At 48.9% G+C, this 24,007-nt stretch overlaps 1 protein-coding gene across 2 annotated transcripts in view; it reads left to right on the top strand.

The window, feature by feature from the left end:
- STAC (SH3 and cysteine rich domain) overlaps positions 1-24,007 on the top strand; it is a 453,395-nt gene that overhangs the window by 423,682 nt on the left and 5,706 nt on the right. For both annotated transcript variants that reach the window (XM_044294399.1, XM_044294400.1), the window contains 2 exons: positions 6,822-6,873; positions 17,597-17,734. In XM_044294399.1, coding sequence (XP_044150334.1) covers positions 6,822-6,873; positions 17,597-17,734 — 190 coding nt within the window. The remainder of the gene's footprint in view (positions 1-6,821; positions 6,874-17,596; positions 17,735-24,007) is intronic.

Consider the following 24,007-nt stretch of genomic DNA (forward strand, 5'->3'; position numbering starts at 1 on the left):
TAACAGAGGATCTGGCTTCATGTCAGCAGAGAATCAGTCTGCATGTCATAGCAGAGAATCAGACTTCACGTCAGCCACCACTGCAACAGTCCATTGGCATATATTTAGGCCCAGCACAGAGGCAGAGAAGAGAGGTCCCGTAACAGAGAATCTGTCTTCATGTCAGCAGAGAATCAGTCTGCATGTCATAGCAGAGAATCAGGCTTCACGTCAGCCACCACTGCAACAGTCCATTGTCATATATTTAGGCCCAGCACCCAGGCAGAGGAGAGAGGTCCCGTAACAGAGGATCTGGCTTCATGTCAGCAGAGAATCAGTCTGCATGTCATAGCAGAGAATCAGGCTTCACGTCAGCCACCACTGCAACAGTCCATTGGCATATATTTAGGCCCAGCACCCAGGCAGAGGAGAGAGGTCCCGTAACAGAGAATCTGGCTTCATGTCAGCAGAAAATTAGTCTGCATGTCATAGCAGAGAATCAGGCTTCACGTCACCCAACATTGGAACAGTCCATTGGCATATATTTAGGCCCCGGCACCCAGACAGAGGAGAGGTTCATTCAACTTTGGGTAGCCTCGCAATATAATGGTAAAATGAAAATAAAAATAGGATTGAATGAGGAAGTGCCCTGGAGTAGAATAATATATGGTTAAGGGGAGGTAGTTAATGTCTAATCTGCACAATGGATGGACAGGTCCTGTGGGTTCCATGCCTGGTTCATTTTTATGAACGTCAGCTTGTCCACATTGGCTGTAGACAGGCGGCTGCGTTTGTCTGTAATGACGCCCCCTGACGTGCTGAATACACGTTCAGACAAAACGCTGGCCGCCGGGCAGGCCAGCACCTCCAAGGCATAAAAGGCTAGCTCTGGCCACGTGGACAATTTAGAGACCCAGAAGTTGAATGGGGCCGAACCATCAGTCAGTACGTGGAGGGGTGTGCACACGTACTGTTCCACCATGTTAGTGAAATGTTGCCTCCTGCTAACACGTTGCGTATCAGGTGGTGGTGCAGTTAGCTGTGGCGTGTTGACAAAACTTGCTCCTCCTCTGCCTTGGCCTTGGGCTTCCACTTGTTCCCTTGTGACATTTGGGAATGCTCTCAGTAGCGCGTCTACCAACGTGCGCTTGTACTCGCGCATCTTCCTATCACACTCCAGTGCAGGAAGTAAGGTGGGCACATTGTCTTTTTACCGTGGATCCAGCAGGGTGACAACCCAGTAGTCCGCACACGTTAAAATGTGGGCAACTCTGCTGTCATTGTGCAGGCACTGCAGCATGTAGTCGCTCATGTGTGCCAGGCTGCCCAGGGGTAAGGACAAGCTGTCCTCTGTGGGAGGCGTATCGTCATCGTCCTGCCTTTCCCCCCAGCCACGCACCAGTAATGGGCCCGAGCTGCGTTGGGTGCCACTCCGCTGTGACCATGCTTCATCCTCATCCTCCTCCACCTCCTCCTCATCCTCCTCCTCCTCGTCCTCCAGTAGTGGGCCCTGGATGGCCACATTTGTACCTGGCCTCTGCTGTTGCAAAAAACCTCCCTCTGAGTCACTTCGAAGAGACTGGCCTGAAAGTGCTAAAAATGACCCCTCTTCGTCCTCCTCCTTCTCCTCCTGGGCCACCTCCTCTTCCATCATCGCCCTAAGTGTTTTCTCAAGGAGACATAGAAGTGGTATTGTAACGCTGATAATGGCGTCATCGCCACTGGCCATGTTGGTGGAGTACTCGAAACAGCGCAACAGGGCACACAGGTCTCGCATGGAGGCCCAGTCATTGGTGGTAAAGTGGTGCTGTTCCGCAGTGCGATTGACCCGTGCGTGCTGCAGCTGAAACTCCACTATGACCTGCTGCTGCTCGCACAGTCTGTCCAGCATGTGCAAGATGGAGTTCCACCTGGTGGGCACGTTGCATATGAGGCGGTGAGCGGGAAGGCCGAAGTTACGCTGTAGCGCAGACAGGCGAGCAGCGGCAGGATGTGAACACCGGAAGCGCGAACAGACGGCCCACACTTTATGCAGCAGCTCTGACATGTCGGGGTAGTTGTGAATGAACTTCTGCACCACCAAATTCAGCACATGCGCCAGGCAAGGGATGTGCGTCAAACCGGCTAGTCCCAGAGCTGCAACGAGATTTCGCCCATTATCGCACACCACCAGGCCGGGCTTGAGGCTCACCGGCAGCAACCACTCGTCGGTCTGTTGTTCTATACCACGCCACAACTCCTGTGCGGTGTGGGGCCTGTCCCCCAAACATATGAGTTTCAGAATGGCCTGCTGACGTTTACCCCGGGCTGTGCTGAAGTTGGTGGTGAAGGTGTGTGGCTGACTGGATGAGCAGGTGGAAGAAGAGGAGGAGGAAGCTGAGTAGGAGGAGGTGGCAACAGGAGTCAAAGAATGTTGCCCTGCGATCCTTGGCGGCGGAAGGACGTGCGCCAAACAGCTCTCCGCCTGGGGCCCAGCTGTCACTACATTTACCCAGTGTGCAGTTAGGGAGATATAGCGTCCCTGGCCGTGCTTACTGGTCCACGTATCTGTGGTTAGGTGGACCTTGCTACAGATGGCGTTGCGCAGTGCACACTTGATTTTATCGGATACTTGGTTGTGCAGGGAAGGCACGGCTCTCTTGGAGAAGTAGTGCCGGCTGGGAACAACATACTGTGGGACAGCAAGCGACATGAGCTGTTTGAAGCTGTCTGTGTCCACCAGCCTAAATGACAGCATTTCATAGGCCAGTAGTTTAGAAATGCTGGCATTCAGGGCCAGGGATCGAGGGTGGCTAGGTGGGAATTTACGCTTTCTCTCAAATGTTTGTGACATGGAGAGCTGAACGCTGCCGTGTGACATGGTTGAGATGCTTGGTGACGGAGGTGGTGGTGGTGTTGGTGGTACATCCCCTGTTTGCTGGGCGGCAGGTGCCAACGTTCCTCCAGAGGCGGAGGAAGAGGCCGAGGCGGCAGCAGCAGAAGAGGCCGAGGCGGCAGCAGCAGAAGAGGTAGCAGGGGGAGCCTGAGTGAGTTCCTTGTTTTTAAGGTGTTTACTCCACTGCAGTTCATGCTTTGCATGCAGGTGCCTGGTCATGCAGGTTGTGCTAAGGTTCAGAACGTTAATGCCTCGCTTCAGGCTCTGATGGCACAGCGTGCAAACCACTCTGGTCTTGTCATCAGCACATTGTTTGAAAAAGTGCCATGCCAGGGAACTCCTTGAAGCTGCCTTTGGGGTGCTAGGTCCCAGATGGCGGCGGTCAGTAGCAGGCGGAGTCTCTTGGCGGCGGGTGTTCTGCTTTTGCCCACTGCTCCCTCTTTTGCTACGCTGTTGGCTCGGTCTCACCACTGCCTCTTCCTCCGAACTGTGAAAGTCAGTGGCACGACCTTCATTCCATGTGGGGTCTAGGACCTCATCGTCCCCTGCATCGTCTTCCACCCAGTCTTGATCCCTGACCTCCTGTTCAGTCTGCACACTGCAGAAAGACGCAGCAGTTGGCACCTGTGTTTCGTCATCATCAGAGACTTGCTGAGGTGGTATTCCCATGTCCTCATCATCAGGAAACATAAGTGGTTGTGCGTCAGTGCATTCTATGTCTTCCACCGCTGGGGAAGGGCTAGGTGGATGCCCTTGAGAAACCCTGCCAGTGGAGTCTTCAAACAGCATAAGAGACTGCTGCATAACTTGAGGCTCAGACAGTTTCCCTGATATGCATGGGGGTGATGTGACAGACTGATGGGGTTGGTTTTCAGGCGCCATCTGTGCGCTTTCTGCAGAAGACTGGGTGGGGGATAATGTGAACCTGCTGGATCCACTGTCGGCCACCCAATTGACTAATGCCTGTACCTGCTCAGGCCTTACCATCCTTAGAACGGCATTGGGCCCCACCATATATTGCTGTAAATTCTGGCGGCTACTGGGACCTGAGGTAGTTGGTACACTAGGACGTGTGGATGTGGCAGAACGGCCACGTCCTCTCCCAGCACCAGAGGGTCCACTAACACCACCACGACCATGTCCACGTCCGCGTCCCTTACTAGATGTTTTCCTCATTGTTATCGTTCACCACAACAACAAAAATATTATTTGGCCCAATGTATTGAATTCAAATTCAGGCCTTTTTTTACAGACACCTAACACTATCTGGCTATCTATTTAGGTACCGTATTACACTAATACAGTCACAGCAGTAACCACCGATTTAGCTGATTGACGACCTATGAATTTGAGGCCTAGTATTTAGGCGCGGGGTGACAGGTATACGTTTTACGGACAGAATTAGACTTGGAAATGCACAGTAGCGTGTGTGTGAAGTTATTCAGAATGACCCTATGTGCACCTTGAATCTGATATACCCTTTTAGGGATAAATTTAAAGTAGGCCTGATACAGCAGAAACCACTAAATTAGGAAATTGCTAAATTGGGAATTGTATTTCAACCCAGAACAAAAAATGTGCTTTGACGGACACTAAATAACTTGCCCAGCCACAACAGTACAGCAGTAACGACAGATTTAGCTGGATATAAATTTGAGGCCTAGTATTTAGGCGCTGGGTGACAGGTATAGGTTTACTGACAGAATTAGACTTGGAAATGCACAGTAGCGTGTGTGTGAAGTTATTCAGAATGACCCTATGTGCACCTTGAATCTGATATACCCTTTTAGGGATAGATTTCAAATAGCTCTGATACAGCAGAAACCACTAAATTAGGAAATTGCTAAATTGGGAATTGTATTTCAACTCAGAACAAAAAATGTGCTTTGACGGACACTAAATAACTTGCCCAGCCACAACAGTACAGCAGTAACGACAGATTTAGCTGAATATAAATTTGAGGCCTAGTATTTAGGCGCTGGGTGACAGGTATAGATTTACTGACAGAATTAGACTTGGAAATGCACAGTAGCGTGTGTGTGAAGTTATTCAGAATGACCCTATGTGCACCTTGAATATTATATACCCTTTTAGGGATAGATTTAAAATAGCTCTGATACAGCAGAAACCACTAAATTAGGAAATTGCTAAATTGGGAATTGTATTTGAACCCAGAACAAAAACTGTGCTTTGACGGACACTAAATAACTTGACCAGCCACACCAGTAACGACAGATTTAGCTGGATATAAACTTGAGGCCTAGTATTTAGGCGCTGGGTGACAGGTATACGTTTACTGACAGAATTAGACTGGGATATGGCCAAAAAATAACCACACTATTGATGGTTAAATGCACTTGGTGTGACAGCTTGACCAACCACACTACTGAGGGTTAAATGCACTTGGTGACAGGCGCAGCTTGCCCCTGATGTAGTATATGGCCAAAAAATAAACAGACTATTGCTGGTTAAATGCACTTGGTGTGACAGCTTGACCAACCACACTACTGAGGGTTAAATGCACTTGGTGACAGGCGGAGCTTGCCCCTGATGTAGTATATGGCCAAAAAATAAACAGACTATTGCTGGTTAAATGCACTTGGTGTGACAGCTTGACCAACCACACTACTGAGGGTTAAATGCACTTGGTGACAGGCGCAGCTTGCCCCTGATGTAGTATATGGCCAAAAAATAAACAGACTATTGCTGGTTAAATGCACTTGGTGTGACAGCTTGACCAACCACACTACTGAGGGTTAAATGCACTTGGTGACAGGCGCAGCTTGCCCCTGATGTAGTATATGGCCAAAAAATAAACAGACTATTGCTGGTTAATTGCACTTGGTGTGACAGCTTCACCCTGATGTAGGATTTAGCCAAAAAACAACCACACCATTGAGGGTTAAATGCACTTGGTGACAGCTTGCCCCTGATGTAGTATATGGCCAAAAAATAAACAGACTATTGCTGGTTAAATGCACTTGGTGTGACAGCTTCACCCTGATGTAGGATTTAGCCAAAAAACAACCACACCATTGAGGGTTAAATGCACTTGGTGACAGGCGCAGCTTGCCCCTGATGTAGTATATGGCCAAAAAATAAACAGACTATTGCTGGTTAAATGCACTTGGTGTGACAGCTTCACCCTGATGTAGGCTTTAGCCAAAAAACAACCACACCATTGAGGGTTAAATGCACTTGGTGGCAGCTTGTGCTGGCGCAACACAAGACACAAAATGGCCGCCGATCACCCCAGAAAAAAGTGACTGAAAAACGCTCTGGGCAGCCTAAAAACAGTGAGCAATTCAATAGCAGCAGTTCAATCATCCACAGCTGCAGATCGATCACTGGATGGAGTCTTTTGGAGGAGTTAATCAGCCTAATCTCGCCCTACTGTCGCAGCTGCAACCTCTCCCTACGCTAATCAGAGCAGAGTGACGGGCGGCGCTATGTGACTCCAGCTTAAATAGAGGCTGGGTCACATGGTGCTCTGGCCAATCACAGCCATGCCAATAGTAGGCATGGCTGTTACGGCCTCTTGGGGCAAGTAGTATGACGCTTGTTGATTGGCTGCTTTGCAGCCTTTCAAAAAGCGCCAAGAAAGCGACGAACACCGAACCCGAACTTTTACGAAAATGTCCGGGTTCGGGTCCGTGTCACGGACACCCCAAAATTCGGTACGAACCCGAACTATACAGTTCGGGTTCGCTCATCCCTATATATGATAGTTGAACTTTACCAACTATACAGAGGCTGCAGCTGACATGAATAGGTCTTCTTTCAATAACAAACTTACATCTGTCTTTTATGCAGATCTTCTCCTGTTGATTTCCTGTTGAAAACACCTTTTGAAATATATTTACTATAGCTTTCTTTCTAATCAAAAGTAAAGAACCATTTCATCTTCAATAAATAGGAATCTAAAATTTTATTGCTCAGTCATCATCATCTTTTTTTTTTTTTGCAGACCTGGGGATAGAATAACTATATTGGACGATTCAAATGAAGACTGGTGGAAGGTAAACTTAATTTACACAGTGTTGACAGCATGTAATATTTTTATGTAATGACCGCTGCAGTTTCTATTAAAGGGTTATTACACAGAATGTATTACTATAACATGAATAGGGCATTTTGAATAAAGTATTATTGCATATACAGTATAATACATTTAAAAAGTTTTTAGACCGTTTCACTTTTTTCACATGTTATGTTGCTGCTTTGTCCCCCACCAATCTGCATTCAATAACCCATAATGAGAAAATTCAAACATCATTTTAGAACTTTTTGCAACTTTAATAAAAAAGGAAAAAAATAACATGTCACATGAATATATTTTTTTTGACCCTTTGCTATTACACTTACAATTTAGCTTTGGGGTCTCCTATTTCTCTTGATCAACTTTGAGATGTTTCTACATCTTCATTGGAGTCCTACTGTGATAAATGCAGTCGATTGGACATGATGTAGAAAGACACACCCCTGCCTATAAAGGTCTCACAGCTGACAATGCATATCATAGCAAAAACCAAGCCATGAGGAGGAAAGAACTGCCTGTAGAGCTCAGAGACAGGAGGCACACATCTGGAGAAGGGTATAAAACATTTTTCTGCACTGAAAGTTCTATAGAGCACAACAGCCTCTATAATTCTTTAATAGAAGACTTTTGGAACAACTATTGCTCTCCAGCCTTAGAGCTGGCTGCCCCGCCAAACTAAGTAATTTGGGAAAAAGGGCCTTAGTAACAGAGATGGGCGAGAACCCAAGGGTCACTCTTGCTGAGCTCCAAAGATCCTGTGTGCAGATGGGAGACCATTTTAAAGGGTCAACCATCACTATAACATTCCACCAATCTGGTCTTTATGGCACAGTGGCTAGAAAGAAGCTTTTCCTCAGTTTCTTAGACAGTGAAAAACAAGATTCTCTGGTCTGATGAAACCAGGATTTAATTTTTTGGCCTCAATTCAAGTCATGTCTGGAGGAAACAAGGCATTGCTAATCAACATCCCTACAGTCAATCATGGTGGTGCTAGCATCATGCTGTTGCGTGTTTTTCAGTGGCTGGGACCAGGGCCGCCATCAGGGGGGTACAGCCGATACCCAAGTAAGGGGCCCGGACCCTGGGGGGGCCCCGGCCAGTTCCAATAAAAAAAAGAAAGTGTAATCTGATCCTAGAGCGGAAGCTGCTTCTGCCAGCCCCTCCCCTCCCCGCCCACCAACCAATCAGAGCTGAGGCAAGGCAAGCACTAGCAGCTCTGAGTCTGAGTCACACACAGTACAGGGAGGAGTGTAATCTGATCCTAGAGTGGAAGCTGCTTCTGCCAGCCCCTCCCCTCCCCGCCCACCAACCAATCAGAGCTGAGGCAAGGCAAGCACTAGCAGCTCAGAGTCTGGGTCACACACTGTACAGGGAGTCTAAGAAAGAATCAAATTAGTCACTGGTTAAAAGAATCTAAAGATCCGACTTAGTTAGAGACTCATTCGATTCTTTGAGTTAAAAGAGCCATGAGTCAGACTCTAGAACAGTTCACACTGAGGCTGATGACCAGGCTGCAGCAGTGATAAGATTAAGGGACAGGAGCAGAGATAAGAGAAGTGACAGATGACTGAAGACCACGCGATCTGTTGCTCAGAAGCCATGAGATTGTAAGGCTACTTTCACACTAGCTGCAGGACGGATCCGACAGGTTGTTCACCCTGTCGGATCCGTCCTGCCGTTATTTCACCGGACCGCCGCTCCGTCCCCATTGACTATAATGAGGACGGGGGTGGAGCTCCGGTGCAGCACGGCAGTACATGGAGAAAGGCTGCCGGACTAAAAGTACTGCATGTCCAACTTTTTAGTCCGGCGGCCTCTCACCGCAAACTGCCGTCCTGCGCCAGAGCTGGACGGATCCGACAGGGTGACAATCTCTCTTCAGGTTTATTAGAAAATTGGAGGACTGTGGGGACTATTTTATTATCAGCCAGTGCTACTGTTACCAACTTGGCACATCCAGTTTTCCCTGTGCATTCACTTCACTTGGTTGTACTGCTGTCAGACTGCTGTCACTGTGGGTAACAATGCATTGCATGCCCACCACACAGCTCCTGAGTCCTCCTGTCCGCTTCCCTTCATTCCTGACTCACTCAGAGTTCAGAAAATGTACCAAGAGCCGACTCAGCGAGTCAGCAAGTGAATCGAAGCATCCGCGCATGCGCACCACCTAAGCTCTTCAGTCAGTGACTCAGCAAGTGAACCGAATGAGCTGATTCAAATGAACCGATTGATCTGAAAGATCCGAACTTCCTATCTCTATTCCTTGCCCGACCCCCCCCCCCCCCCCCCCCCCCGCTCCGCTGATTCCAGTATTATACCTGGTATACCGGCTCCGGCTGCATTCCCCTTTAAAAGGCTCTGAGCCGCTGCGCAGAGGAATGTAGCTGCGCAGCGGCAGGTGACGTCAGACGCTGCCTGCTGCCGCCTCATGCCGTGACGCCGCCTTCAGATTAGCGTGCCGCTTCCTGCCTGCCACTGCCAGACACAGTCAAGTCTGGTTTGCAGGCTTGCAGCCAGGCGCGGCGGTGGGAACTTCAGTTCTGGGCTCTGGGAGTGGGACTGGAATCGAATCTGGAAAGAATTGTGGTGGAAGCCTGCCCAGCTGCCCTAGTGCCCTCGCCCCACTTAGCCAGCCCAGGAAGGAGTCAGTGTCGGCTCCATGCTCCACTCCATCACATGTTGGACTGGACGGACTCCAACGATTCATTAAGGTCCATTAGGTTACTTGTTCCCATAAATAATGTTATCATTTTACTGTTAATGGTGGCATACAGTATTTTTTCAAAGCAGAACACACAGCTAAATAGCTGGGGCTTGGTGGGCTGGCAAGGGAGGGGTTAATAACAAGTGATGGAGGATCCTGACCCTGTGGGATAATCCAGAAAACAGCTTTGCATTTTACCCCCGAGCAAAGACCACACAACATAGAGCTGCCTAGCCAAGTAGTCAACATAGGGATCAATATGAAAATAAATAATTTGGAGCCTTTGAAATAGCTCAGCTCAGTATGCGGCATAGGCTACTGTCACACCTGCATTTAGGTGCAGAGACGGATCCGCACCTATAATGCAAACGTTGGTATCAGTATCCGTCTGCATAACTCAGTAAAAAAGTGTCTAAGTCTAAGTGTAGGTCAAACAGATCCGTCATAACTTTACATTGAAATTCAATGGGGGACGGATCCGTTTGCAATTGCACCATATTTGTGTCAATGTAAACGGATCCTTCCCCATTGACTTACATTGTAAGTCAGGACGGATCCGTTTGACTCTGCACCGCCAGGCAGACACCAAAACGCTGCAAGCAGCGTTTTGGTGTCCGCCTCCAGAGCGGAATGGAGGCTGAACGCTGCCAAACGGATGCATTCTGAGCGGATCCTTATCCATTCTGAATGCATTGGGGCAAAACTGATCCGTTTGGGGCCGCATACTGAGCTGAGCTATTTCAAAGGCTCCAAATTATTTCTTTTCATATTGATCCTTATGTTGTCTACTTGGCTCGGCAGCTCTATGTTGTGTGGTCTTTGCTCGGGGGTAAAATGCAAAGCTGTTTTCTGGATTATCCCACAGGGCCAGGATCCTCCATCACTTAGTGTTATTAACCCCTCCCTTGCCAGCCCACCCAGCCCTATTTAGCTTTGTGTTCCGTTTTGAAAAAAATGTTTAGGCCATGAAGGGGTTAATTAAGTGTTGGAGGGGGTGGGGGGTGTTATTGTGCATATTGTCTTTGGGATCCATTTAACAAGTTTGACCAGTTGGGTTTGTTTGTCATCCACAGATTCCCCCATAACATTGTGTCACCCACAGATTCCCCCATAACAGTGTGTCACCCACAGATTCCCCCATAACAGTGTGTCACCCACAGATTCCCCCATAACAGTGTGTCACCCACAGATTCCTCATAACAGTGTGTCACCCACAGATTCCCCCATAACAGTGTGTCACCCACAGATTCCCCATAACAGTGTGTCACCCACAGATTCCCCCATAACAGTGTGTCACCCACAGATTCCCCCATAACAGTGTGTCACCCACAGATTCCCCCATAACAGTGTGTCACCCACAGATTCCCCCATAACAGTGTGTCACCCACAGATTCCCCCATAACAGTGTGTCACCCACAGATTCCCCCATAACAGTGTGTCACCCACAGATTCCCCCATAACAGTGTGTCACCCACAGATTCCCCCATAACAGTGTGTCACCCACAGATTCCCCCATAACAGTGTGTCATCCACAGAACCCCCCATAACAGTGTGTCATCCACAGATTCCCCCCATAACAGTGTGTCACCCACAGATCCCCCATAACAGTGTGTCATCCACAGATCCCCCATAACAGTGTGTCATCCACAGAACCCCCATAACAGTGTGTCATCCACAGATTCCCCCATAACAGTGTGTCATCCACAGATTCCCCCCATAACAGTGTGTCATCCACAGATTCCCCCCATAACAGTACGTCATCCACAGATCCCCCCATAACACTGTAACAGTAAACCTTGTGCTTTTAAGGTGTTTTTTTTCTTAAATGTGCCAGGGGAAGATTGCTAGGGCAGATTATAACAGGTAGTGTAGTTAGTGTTAGTGTAGGGTCCTGCTTAAAAGAATCTACCTTGTCGTGGTAGCAGGCTTCATATTATTTGGTCAAAAATGAATTCCTTACAGAAATCGCTGATTATCACTTTTTACTATCTTTGTAGTTGTAAAAAAATAATTAAATTGGGGTAGGTCCTTGGGGGTGGAGGGGAGGTGGAGTCAGGACAGATTCTAAAGGGGCGGGGTAGGAGGGGGGGCCCAGGCCTTGAGCTGTGTAAGGGGCCCCAAAATTTCTGATGGCAGCCCTGGCTGGGACAGGTAGATTGTTCAGAGTTAAGGGAAAACAACTCTTAAAGAAGACCTTATCTAAAAGGCTCTAGACCTCAGACTGGGCCAAAGGGTTATAGCCCAACAAGACAATGACCCCATGCACACAACCAAGACAATACAGGAATGGCCCCAGGGGCGGACTGAGAACCCTCAGGGCCCCCGGGCAAAATAAATCAAGGGCCCCCTTACAGGCCTCATCCATGTTCTGCTGCAAGCCCCACCCTTGTCCCGCCTCCATGCACCGCCTCCAGCCATACCCTACACAATCTTTAATAAGATTTCAAAGTTAAAGTGACACAAAAGGCACCCAGACCACTTCAGCTCATTGAAGTGGTCTGGGTACAGTGTCCCTTTTGCAAATCGAGCTGCAATGTTCTAGAGAAACTGCATTGTTTACGTTCCAGCAATAAGTCAGCCTCTAGTGGCCGGCAGCCACCTGAGGGCTTCCTGGATTAAAACAGACCTTTGGTCCAGTATCCGACGCTGGACATCCTTACACCCTGCATGATGACCTCCAGGGTCAAATTTCTCCCCATAGGAAAGCATTGATTCAATGCTCTCGTATGGGGTGATCTAATCTCAGCGTCCATTAGTGAGCCTCTGTTAGAAGCTGTGTGGGCATAACTACTGTGAAGGGGGCACATATCTGGGCATAACTACTGTGAAAGGGGGGGGAGGCCCTTCACAGTAGTTATTAATCCCTTTCAGCAGTCTCCCCTTCAGTGAATGGGGGACTGCTGAAAGGGGTTAATAACTTCTGTGAAGGGCCTAGCCATCTGGGCAACACCATAGCTCCTCCCCCACCCACCTTGTACTTGTTCCACTGATCCGCTACTTGCGGGCTACATGGGAATGAGTTCAGTCACTTCGGTGCGCAATCCCATCCTGTGGCGCGTGATCCCACGAGACCCATGACCTACAGCGGCAGGTCTTGTGGGATCATGCGCTGCAGGACGGGATTGCCCACCGAAGTGACTCAACTCAATTCCGCGCGCCCACAAGTAGCGGAACAATTACAAGAGGGGTGGGGAATAGCCAAATAAAAAAATATTTTGAACCAAAAGGTGTTATGGGGGCTCTGTGGATGGCACTGTTGTGGGGGGATCTGCGGATGACACTGTTGTGGGGGGATCTGTGGATGGCACTGTTGTGGGGATCTGTGGATGACACTGTTTTGGGGGGGGGATCTGTGGGTGACACATATATAGCACCTTATGCTATATATGTGTCATCCACAGATCCCCCCATAACAGTGTCCCTGTGAGTGAATGATCCCCAATACACTGCGCATGCACGAAAAAGACGACTTGGCGCAGGCGCAGTAGAGGTTAACAAAATGCAAACAAAAATAAAGGTTAACAAAATAAAAATATCTAGACCTCTTCAGCACCTCTGTGACGTTTAATTGACAGTATTATGTCTATATCGTGGAAAATAGTTTTAAGGAAATGAAATAAAGATTTAAAATTTTATATTAGTCAGCACTTCAAGCTAGACGTAATGTAAAACTATCTCCCACGATATAGACATAATACTGTCAAGTAAACGGAACACCGGCATCTGGTGTTGTAATGGCAGCGGGGCCTGGTGCAGTCACTGTATTCTATTACACCGGGCCCCGCTCACTGTAATACTAATATTCCTATGTGAACAACTTGAAATCCTCTGCGATCCTCTCCCTCTCTGTACTCACAAACTCAGTAGCAGGCCGGGCTACAGCGCGACTCACTGACGTCATGCGCCTGCTCCTCCCACTTTATGAATGAAGCGGAGCAGGCGCGTGACGTCAGTGAGTTGCGCCAGGCCCGTCGCTAAGGGACAGGCAAAACAAGCAATTGCTTGGGGCCCGAGCTGGTTGGGGCCCCGAGCTGGACGGGGCCAAACAGAGTAACTCAGAAGATTCGATGGTATATTCTAACCCCTTGCCTGGGGGTTAGAATATACCATTGGATCTGAGTTTTACGAGCTTAGTGAGATCGCAAAAACTCAAATCCAATGGTATATTCTAACCCCCAGGCGTTCCCATGGTGACGGGGACGCTTGTCTGGGGGTTAGAATATACAGACAGGGCCACGACGCTCACAGCAGTATATTTTAAACCAATCAGTAACTACTTTAACTTTATTCATTGCTCATTGCTGAGCTCTTAACTTGGATTATTTGGATATCTCTTACTTTGTCTTCGCTCCGGTAACTAACAGCAGGCAGCGGGGGGCGGCGCTTACTCACTGTCACTGACGTCAGGCGCCTGCTCCTCCCACTAGGCGGCGCAGGCGCGTGACGTCAGTGAGTGAGCGCCGCCTGCACTGCCTGCTGTTACCGGAGCGAAGACAAAGTAAGAGATATCCAAATAATCCAAGTTAAGAGCTCAGCAATGAGCAATGAATAAAGTTAAAGTAGTTACTGATTAGTTTATAAATATACTGCTGTGAGCGTCGGGAAGGGGGATCTGTGGATGGCACTGTAGGGGGATCTGTGGATGGCAGTGCCATCCACAGATCCCCCTACAGTGCCATCCACAGATCCCCCTACAGTGCCATCCACAGATCCCCCCACAGTGCCATCCACAGATCCCCCCTCCCCTAAACAGTGCCATCCACAGATCCCCCTACAGTGCCATCCACAGATCCCCCCCTCCCCTAAACAGTGCCATCCACAGATCCCCCCTCCCCTAAACAGTGCCATCCACAGATCCCCCTACAGTGCCATCCACAGATCCCCCCCTCCCCTAAACAGTGCCATCCACAGATCCCCCTACAGTGCCATCCACAGATCCCCCTCCCCTAAACAGTGCCATCCACAGATCCCCCTACAGTGCCATCCACAGATCCCCCCTCCCCTAAACAGTGCCATCCACAGATCCCCCTACAGTGCCATCCACAGATCCCCCCTCCCCTAAACAGTGCCATCCACAGATCCCCCTACAGTGCCATCCACAGATCCCCCCCTCCCCTAAACAGTGCCATCCACAGATCCCCCTACAGTGCCATCCACAGATCCCCCCTCCCCTAAACAGTGCCATCCACAGATCCCCCCTCCCCTAAACAGTGCCATCCACAGACCCCCCTACAGTGCCATCCACAGATCCCCCCCTCCCCTAAACAGTGCAATCCACAGATCCCCCTACAGTGCCATCCACAGATCCCCCCTCCCCTAAACAGTGCCATCCACAGATCCCCCTACAGTGCCATCCACAGATCCCCCCTCCCCTAAACAGTGCCATCCACAGATCCCCCTACAGTGCCATCCACAGATCCCCCCTCCCCTAAACAGTGCCATCCACAGATCTCCCCCCTAAACAGTGCCATCCACAGATCCCCCCTAAACAGTGCCATCCACAGATCCCCCCCTAAACAGTGCCATCCACAGATCCCCCCTAAACAGTGCCATCCACAGATCCCCCTACAGTGCCATCCACAGATCCCCCTCCCCTAAACAGTGCCATCCACAGATCCCCCCTCCCCTAAACAGTGCCACCCACAGATCTCCCCCCTAAACAGTGCCATCCACAGATCCCCCCTAAACAGTGCCATCCACAGATCCCCCCTCCCCTAAACAGTGCCATCCACAGATCCCCCTACAGTGCCATCCACAGATCCCCCCTCCCCTAAACAGTGCCATCCACAGATCCCCCCTAAACAGTGCCATCCACAGTATTTGCACTGTAAACCTCCTTTTTTATTTATATAAAGTGTGGGTGAACTTAAACTGTATGGCTATACTGTGGTTCCTGTAGGCTTTGCGTGCGTAAGGTGGGGAGGGCGTGGAGGGGGGGGGGGGCCTCCATGTCTATTTTGCTTGGGGCCCCCAAATTCCTTCAAACGGCCCTGAGTTGCGCTGCCGCCTGGCCTGCTACTGAGTTTTAGAGATGGGAAGTTCGGATCTTTTTCATGAATCGATTCATTTGAATCAGTTCATTCAAAAGAACCGATTCATGAATCGGATCTTCGGTTCACTTCCTGAGCCGGCAGAAGCAAGTGAACTGAAGATCAATGCGCATGCTCAGCTCATCGAATCTTCAGTTCACTTGCTGAGTCGGCTCTCAAGTGAACCGAAGGTCTGGAGGGACTCGCTCCTGGCAAACACAGCTCTGCTGCAGTGGAGCAGACTGATGTAATTACACTGTATAGTTATTGCAGGGATTTAGATAATAGTCTAAGAGTTTATAAGTTAAAAGAATCAAATGAGTCAGAGACTCATTTGATTCTTTGAGGTAAAATAATCCTGTCACTGAGTCCCTGCCAGGCTTCCTGCTCTGCTACATTGCTGCAAGCACCCTGTACACACACAGCCCTGCTACAGTGCTGCAAGCACCCTGTACACACAGCTCTGCTACATTGCTGCAAGCACCCTGTACACACACAGCTCTGCTACATTGCTGCAAGCACCCTGTACACACATAGCTCTGCTACATTGCTGCAAGCACCCTGTACACACACAGCTCTGCTACATTGCTGCAAGCACCCTGTACACACACAGCTCTGCTACATTGCTGCAAGCACCCTGTACACACACAGCTTTGCTACATTGCTGCAAGCACCCAGTACACACACAGCTCTGCTACATTGCTGCAAGCACCCTGTACACACACACAGCTCTGCTACATGCAATACTATACCACCCCCCCGGACGGACTTGTTGGGAGACAGGGAGCCGCAGAGCAGGAAGCCTGGCAGGGACTCGGACGGTGACATGATTCTTTTAACTCAAAGAATCAAACGAGTCTCTGACTCATTCTTTTAACTAATAAACTCAGACGATTCTCTTAGTCCCTGCATGACTCTCCCTGTGCTGTGAGTCAGTGCTGGACTGCTGGCTGCCTCTGATTGGTTGGAGGGCGGGGAGTGGCGGGGCGAGCTTCCACTGTCGGCTCCTATTACACTGCCTGCTGCTGCCTCTATGCTAAGTGAGTTTGTGAGTACAGAGAGGGAGAGGGAGAGGATCGCAGGGGATTTCAAGTTTTTCACATAGGAATATTACTATTACATTGAGCGGGGCCCGGTGTTATGTTATTCTGGGACGGGCCCCCATCCCGGCCGGGCCCTCAGACCATGTCCGAAGGGCCCGACCGGTCAGTCCGCCCCTGAATGGCCCTGACTTAAACACAATCACAATCAGACATCTCTGAATACATGATTCCCATCCAACCTAACAGAGCTTTAGAGGATCTGCAGAGAAGAACAGCAGTAAGTCCCCAAAACCAGGTATGCAGACCTTGTGGCATCATACCCAAGAAGTCTGCATATTGTTATCATTGCCAAAGGTGCTTCCAAAGTCCTGAGTAAAGGGCCTGAATACTAATGTCAATGCAGTTTTAGTTTGTTAGTTTTTAATAAATTAGCAAAGATTTCGAACATTTTGTTTTCACGTAGTCATTATGGAGTACTGAGTGCAGAATGATCAGGAAAAACTAGATTTTTTTAAAAATTATTTTAGCACAAGGCCAGCACATCATAGCAAAATCTAAAAATAGGTAAAAGGCTCCAAAGACTTTCTAAATGCTTTGTAAATAAATATAAATATTGTTACATATTAAATAAAAATATTGCTCATTTACATACATAAAATTTTTGTCTCTGGGAGCTCTCTCGGCTGTTTATCCTTCTGGTATGCCCTCTCCTGTATTCAGTAGTAGAGTAACATGTTCAGTCACTTCCAGGCTCCTCTCACCTCTCCTCAGTGCTGGCATAATGATTTCATAAAGAAGCAGGTGAAGCAGCCCAGACACCTTTTATTCATCCCTACTTTTAAATAGGGAAACACAACGTTTGAAGGGATACATAAAGTAATTATGTAAGTCTTTTTCTTCCATTATTCACAAGATGTTTCTTCACAGGGTAAAATCGAGGACAGAGTCGGCTTTTTCCCCGCTAATTTTGTACAAAAGGTCCAAAGTAACGAGAGACTCTTTCGTTGTACAAGAACATTCATTGGGTGCAAAGAACAAGGACAGATAACACTGAAAGAAAATCAGGTAATGCTTTATCTCTTGCTTCACAGTCTGATGTTTGGGGAATATTTTTGTTTTCTATAGAGAAAGGAATGTCAGAAATTGTAGCTTTTTACAACTACTTGACCATTTTGTGAAGCACTGAGGACTAGAGTTGAGCGAACACCTGGATGTTCGGGTTCGAGAAGTTCGGCCGAACTTCCAGAAAATGTTCGGGTTCGGGATCCGAACCCGATCCGAACTTCGTCCCGAACCCGAACCCCATTGAAGTCAATGGGGACCCGAACTTTTCGGCACTAAAAAGGCTGTAAAACAGCCCAGGAAAGGGCTAGAGGGCTGCAAAAGGCAGCAACATGTAGGTAAATCCCCTGCAAACAAATGTGGATAGGGAAATGAATTAAAATAAAAATTAAATAAATAAAAATTAACCAATATCAATTGGAGAGAGGTCCCATAGCAGAGAATCTGGCTTCCCGTCACCCACCACTGGAACAGTCCATTCTCAGATATTTAGGCCCCGGAACCCAGGCAGAGGAGAGAGGTCCCGTAACAGAGAATCTGGCTTCATGTCAGCAGAGAATTAGTCTGCATGTCATAGCAGAGAATGAGGCTTCACGTCAGCCACCACTGCAACAGTCCATTGGCATATATTTAGGCCCAGCACACAGGCAGAGGAGAGAGGTCCCGTAACAGACAATCTGGCTTCATGTCAGCAGAGAATCAGTCTTCATGTCATAGCAGAGAATCAGGCTTCACGTCAGCCACCACTGCAACAGTCTATTGGCATATATTTAGGCCCAGCACCCAGGCAGAGGAGAGAGGTCCCGTAACAGACAATCTGGCTTCATGTCAGCAGAGAATCAGTCTTCATGTCATAGCAGAGAATCAGGCTTCACGTCACCCACCACTGCAACAGTCCATTGGCATATATTTAGGCCCAGCACCCAGGCAGAGGAGAGAGGTCCCGTAACAGACAATCTGGCTTCATGTCAGCAGAGAATTAGTCTGCATGTCATAGCAGAGAATGAGGCTTCACGTCAGCCACCACTGCAACAGTCCATTGGCATATATTTAGGCCCAGCACCCAGGCAGAGGAGAGAGGTCCCGTAACAGAGGATCTGGCTTCATGTCAGCAGAGAATCAGTCTGCATGTCATAGCAGAGAATCAGGCTTCACGTCACCCAACATTGGAATAGTCCATTGGCATATATTTAGGCCCCGGCACCCAGACAGAGGAGAGGTTCATTCAACTTTGGGTAGCCTCGCAATATAATGGTAAAATGAAAATAAAAATAGGATTGAATGAGGAAGTGCCCTGGAGTCCAATAATATATGGTTAAGGGGAGGTAGTTAATGTCTAATCTGTACAAGGGACGGACAGATCCTGTGGGATCTATGCCTGGTTCATTTTTATGAACGTCAGCTTGTCCACATTGGCTGTAGACAGGCGGCTGCGTTTGTCTGTAATGACGCCCCCGCCGTGCTGAATACACGTTCAGACAAAACGCTGGCCGCCGGGCAGGCCAGCACCTCCAAGGCATAAAAGGCTAGCTCTGGCCACGTGGACAATTTAGAGACCCAGAAGTTGAATGGGGCCGAACCATCAGTAAGTACGTGGAGGGGCGTGCACATGTACTGTTCCACCATGTTAGTGAAATGTTGCCTCCTGCTAACACGTTGCGTATCAGGTGGTGGTGCAGTTAGCTGTGGCGTGTTGACAAAAGTTTTCCACATCTCTGCCATGCTAACCCTGCCCTCAGAGGAGCTGGCATTGACACAGCTGCCTTGGCGACCTCTTGCTCCTCCTCTGCCTTGGCCTTGGGCTTCCACTTGCTCCCCTGTGACATTTGGGAATGCTCTCAGTAGCGTGTCTACCAACGTGCGCTTGTACTCGCGCATCTTCCTATCACGCTCCAGTGCAGGAAGTAAGGTGGGCACATTGTCTTTGTAGCGTGGATCCAGCAGGGTGGCAACCCAGTAGTCCGCACAGGTTAAAATGTGGGCAACTCTGCTGTCGTTGCGCAGGCACTGCAGCATGTAGTCGCTCATGTGTGCCAGGCTGCCCAGGGGTAAGGACAAGCTGTCCTCTGTGGGAGGCGTATCGTCATCGTCCTGCCTTTCCCCCCAGCCACGCACCAGTGATGGACCCGAGCTGCGTTGGGTGCCACCCCGCTGTGACCATGCTTCATCCTCATCCTCCTCCACCTCCTCCTCATCCTCGTCCTCCTCGTCCTCCAGTAGTGGGCCCTGGCTGGCCACATTTGTACCTGGCCTCTGCTGTTGCCAAAAACCTCCCTCTGAGTCACTTCGAAGAGACTGGCCTGAAAGTGCTAAAAATGACCCCTCTTCCTCCTCCTCCTCCTCCTCCTCCTCCTGGGCCACCTCCTCTTCCATCATCGCCCTAAGTGTTTTCTCAAGGAGACATAGAAGTGGTATTGTAACGCTGATAACGGCGTTATCGCCACTGGCCATGTTGGTGGAGTACTCGAAACAGCGCAACAGGGCACACAGGTCTCGCATGGAGGCCCAGTCATTGGTGGTGAAGTGGTGCTGTTCTGTAGTGCGACTGACCCGTGCGTGCTGCAGCTGAAACTCCACTATGGCCTGCTGCTGCTCGCACAGTCTATCCAGCATGTGCAAGGTGGAGTTCCACCTGGTGGGCACGTCACATATGAGGCGGTGAGCGGGAAGGCCGAAGTTACGCTGTAGTGCAGACAGGCAAGCAGCAGCAGGATGTGAACGCCGGAAGCGCGAACAGACAGCCCGCACTTTATGCAGCAGCTCTGACATGTCGGGGTAGTTGTGTATGAACTTCTGCACCACCAAATTCAGCACATGCGCCAAGCAAGGGATGTGCGTCAAATTGGCTAGTCCCAGAGCTGCAACGAGATTTCGCCCATTATCACACACCACCAGGCCGGGCTTGAGGCTCACCGGCAGCAACCACTCGTCGGTCTGTTGTTCTATACCCTGCCACAACTCCTGTGCGGTGTGGGGCCTGTCCCCCAAACATATGAGTTTCAGAATGGCCTGCTGACGTTTACCCCGGGCTGTGCTGAAGTTGGTGGTGAAGGTGTGTGGCTGACTGGATGAGCAGGTGGAAGAAGAGGAGGAAGAAGCCGAGAAGGAGGAGGTGGCAACAGGAGGCAAAGAATGTTGCCCTGCGATCCTTGGCGGCGGAAGGACTTGCGCCAAACAGCTCTCCGCCTGGGGCCCAGCTGCCACTACATTTACCCAGTGTGCAGTTAGGGAGATATAGCGTCCCTGGCCGTGCTTACTGGTCCACGTATCTGTGGTTAGGTGGACCTTGCTACAGATGGCGTTGCGCAGTGCACACTTGATTTTATCGGATACTTGGTTGTGCAGGGAAGGCACGGCTCTCTTGGAGAAGTAGTGGCGGCTGGGAACAACATACTGTGGGACAGCAAGCGACATGAGCTGTTTGAAGCTGTCTGTGTCCACCAGCCTAAATGACAGCATTTCATAGGCCAGTAGTTTAGAAATGCTGGCATTCAGGACCAGGGATCGAGGGTGGCTAGGTGGGAATTTACGCTTTCTCTCAAATGTTTGTGAGATGGAGAGCTGAACGCTGGCGTGTGACATGGTTCAGACGCTTGGTGACGGAGGTGGTGGTGGTGGTGTTGGTGGTACATCCCCTGTTTGCTGGGCGGCAGGTGCCAACGTTCCTCCAGAGGCGGAGGAAGAGGCCAAGGCGGCAGCAGCAGAAGAGGTAGCAGGGGGAGCCTGAGTGACTTCCTTGGTTTTAAGGTGTTTACTCCACTGCAGTTCATGCTTTGCATGCAGGTGCCTGGTCATGCAGGTTCAGAACGTTAATGCCTCGCTTCAGGCTCTGATGGCACAGCGTGCAAACCACTCGGGTCTTGTCGTCAGCACATTGTTTGAAGAAGTGCCATGCCAGGGAACTCCTTGAAGCTGCCTTTGGGGTGCTCGGTCCCAGATGGCGGCGGTCAGTAGCAGGCGGAGTCTCTTGGCGGCGGGTGTTCTGCTTTTGCCCACTGCTCCCTCTTTTGCTACGCTGTTGGCTCGGTCTCACCACTGCCTCTTCCTCCGAACTGTGAAAGTCAGTGGCACGACCTTCATTCCATGTGGGGTCTAGGACCTCATCGTCCCCTGCATCGTCTTCCACCCAGTCTTGATCCCTGACCTCCTGTTCAGTCTGCACACTGCAGAAAGACGCAGCAGTTGGCACCTGTGTTTCGTCATCATCAGAGACATGCTGAGGTGGTATTCCCATGTCCTCATCATCAGGAAACATAAGTGGTTGTGCGTCAGTGCATTCTATGTCTTTCACCGCTGGGGAAGGGCTAGGTGGATGCCCTTGGGAAACCCTGCCAGCAGAGTCTTCAAACAGCATAAGAGACTGCTGCATAACTTGAGGCTGAGACAGTTTCCCTGGTATGCATGGGGGTGATGTGACAGACTGATGGGGTTGGTTTTCAGGCGCCATCTGTGCGCTTTCTGCAGAAGACTGGGTGGGAGATAATGTGAACGTGCTGGATCCACTGTCGGCCACCCAATTGACTAATGCCTGTACCTGCTCAGGCCTTACCATCCTTAGAACGGCATTGGGCCCCACAATATATCGCTGTAAATTCTGGCGGCTACTGGGACCTGAGGTAGTTGGTACACTAGGACGTGTGGATGTGGCAGAACGGCCACGTCCTCTCCCAGCACCAGAGGGTCCACTAACACCACCACGACCATGTCCACGTCCGCGTCCCTTACTAGATGTTTTCCTCATTGTTATGGTTCACCACAACAACAAAAATATTATTTGGCCCAATGTATTGTATTCAAATTCAGCGGGATATAAATTTGAGGCCTAGTATTTAGGCGCTGGGTGACCGGTATGGATTTACTGACAGAATTAGACTTGGAAATGCACAGTAGCGTGTGTGTAAAGTTATTCTGAATGACCCTATGTGCACCTTTAATATTATATACCCTTTTAGGGATAGATTTCAAATAGCTCTGATATAGCAGGAACCACTAAATTATGAAATTGCTAAATTGGGAATTGTATTTCAACCCAGAACAAAAAATGTGCTTTGACGGACACTAAATAACTTTCCCAGCCACAACAGGACAGCGGTAATGAGAGATTTAGCGGGATATAAATTTGAGGCCTAGTATTTAGGCGCTGGGTGACCGGTATGAATTTAGTGACAGAATTAGACTTGGAAATGCACAGTAGCGTGTGTGTGAAGTTATTCTGAATGACCCTATGTGCACCTTGAATATTATATACCCTTTTAGAGATAGATTTCAAATAGCTCTGATATAGCAGGAACCACTAAATTATGAAATTGCTAAATTGGGAATTGTATTTCAACCCAGAACAAAAAATGTGCTTTGACGGACACTAAATAACTTTTTCAGCCACAACAGGACAGCGGTAACGAGAGATTTAGCGGGATATAAATTTGAGGCCTAGTATTTAGGCGCTGGGTGACCGGTATGGATTTAGTGACAGAATTAGACTTGGAAATGCACAGTAGCGTGTGTGTGAAGTTATTCTGAATGACCCTATGTGCACCTTGAATATTATATACCCTTTTAGGGATAGATTTCAAATAGCTCTGATATAGCAGGAACCACTAAATTATGAAATTGCTAAATTGGGAATTCTATTTCAACCCAGAACAAAAAATGTGCTTTGACGGACACTAAATAACTTTCCCAGCCACAACAGGACAGCGGTAACGAGAGATTTAGCGGGATATAAATTTGAGGCCTAGTATTTAGGCGCTGGGTGACCGGTATGGATTTACTAACAGAATTAGACTTGGAAATGCACAGTAGCGTGTGTGTGAAGTTATTCTGAATGACCCTATGTGCACCTTGAATATTATATACCCTTTTAGGGATAGATTTCAAATAGCTCTGATATAGCAGGAACCACTAAATTATGAAATTGCTAAATTGGGAATTCTATTTCAACCCAGAACAAAAAATGTGCTTTGACGGACACTAAATAACTTTCCCAGCCACAACAGGACAGCGGTAACGAGAGATTTAGCGGGATATAAATTTGAGGCCTAGTATTTAGGCGCTGGGTGACCGGTATGGATTTACTAACAGAATTAGACTTGGAAATGCACAGTAGCGTGTGTGTGAAGTTATTCTGAATGACCCTATGTGCACCTTGAATATTATATACCCTTTTAGGGATAGATTTCAAATAGCTCTGATATAGCAGGAACCACTAAATTATGAAATTGCTAAATTGGGAATTGTATTTCAACCCAGAACAAAAAATGTGCTTTGACGGACACT

The sequence above is a fragment of the Bufo gargarizans genome, chromosome 5 (genome assembly GCF_014858855.1).
Source record: "Bufo gargarizans isolate SCDJY-AF-19 chromosome 5, ASM1485885v1, whole genome shotgun sequence".
In the NCBI taxonomy this organism is placed as follows: Eukaryota; Metazoa; Chordata; class Amphibia; order Anura; family Bufonidae; genus Bufo; species Bufo gargarizans.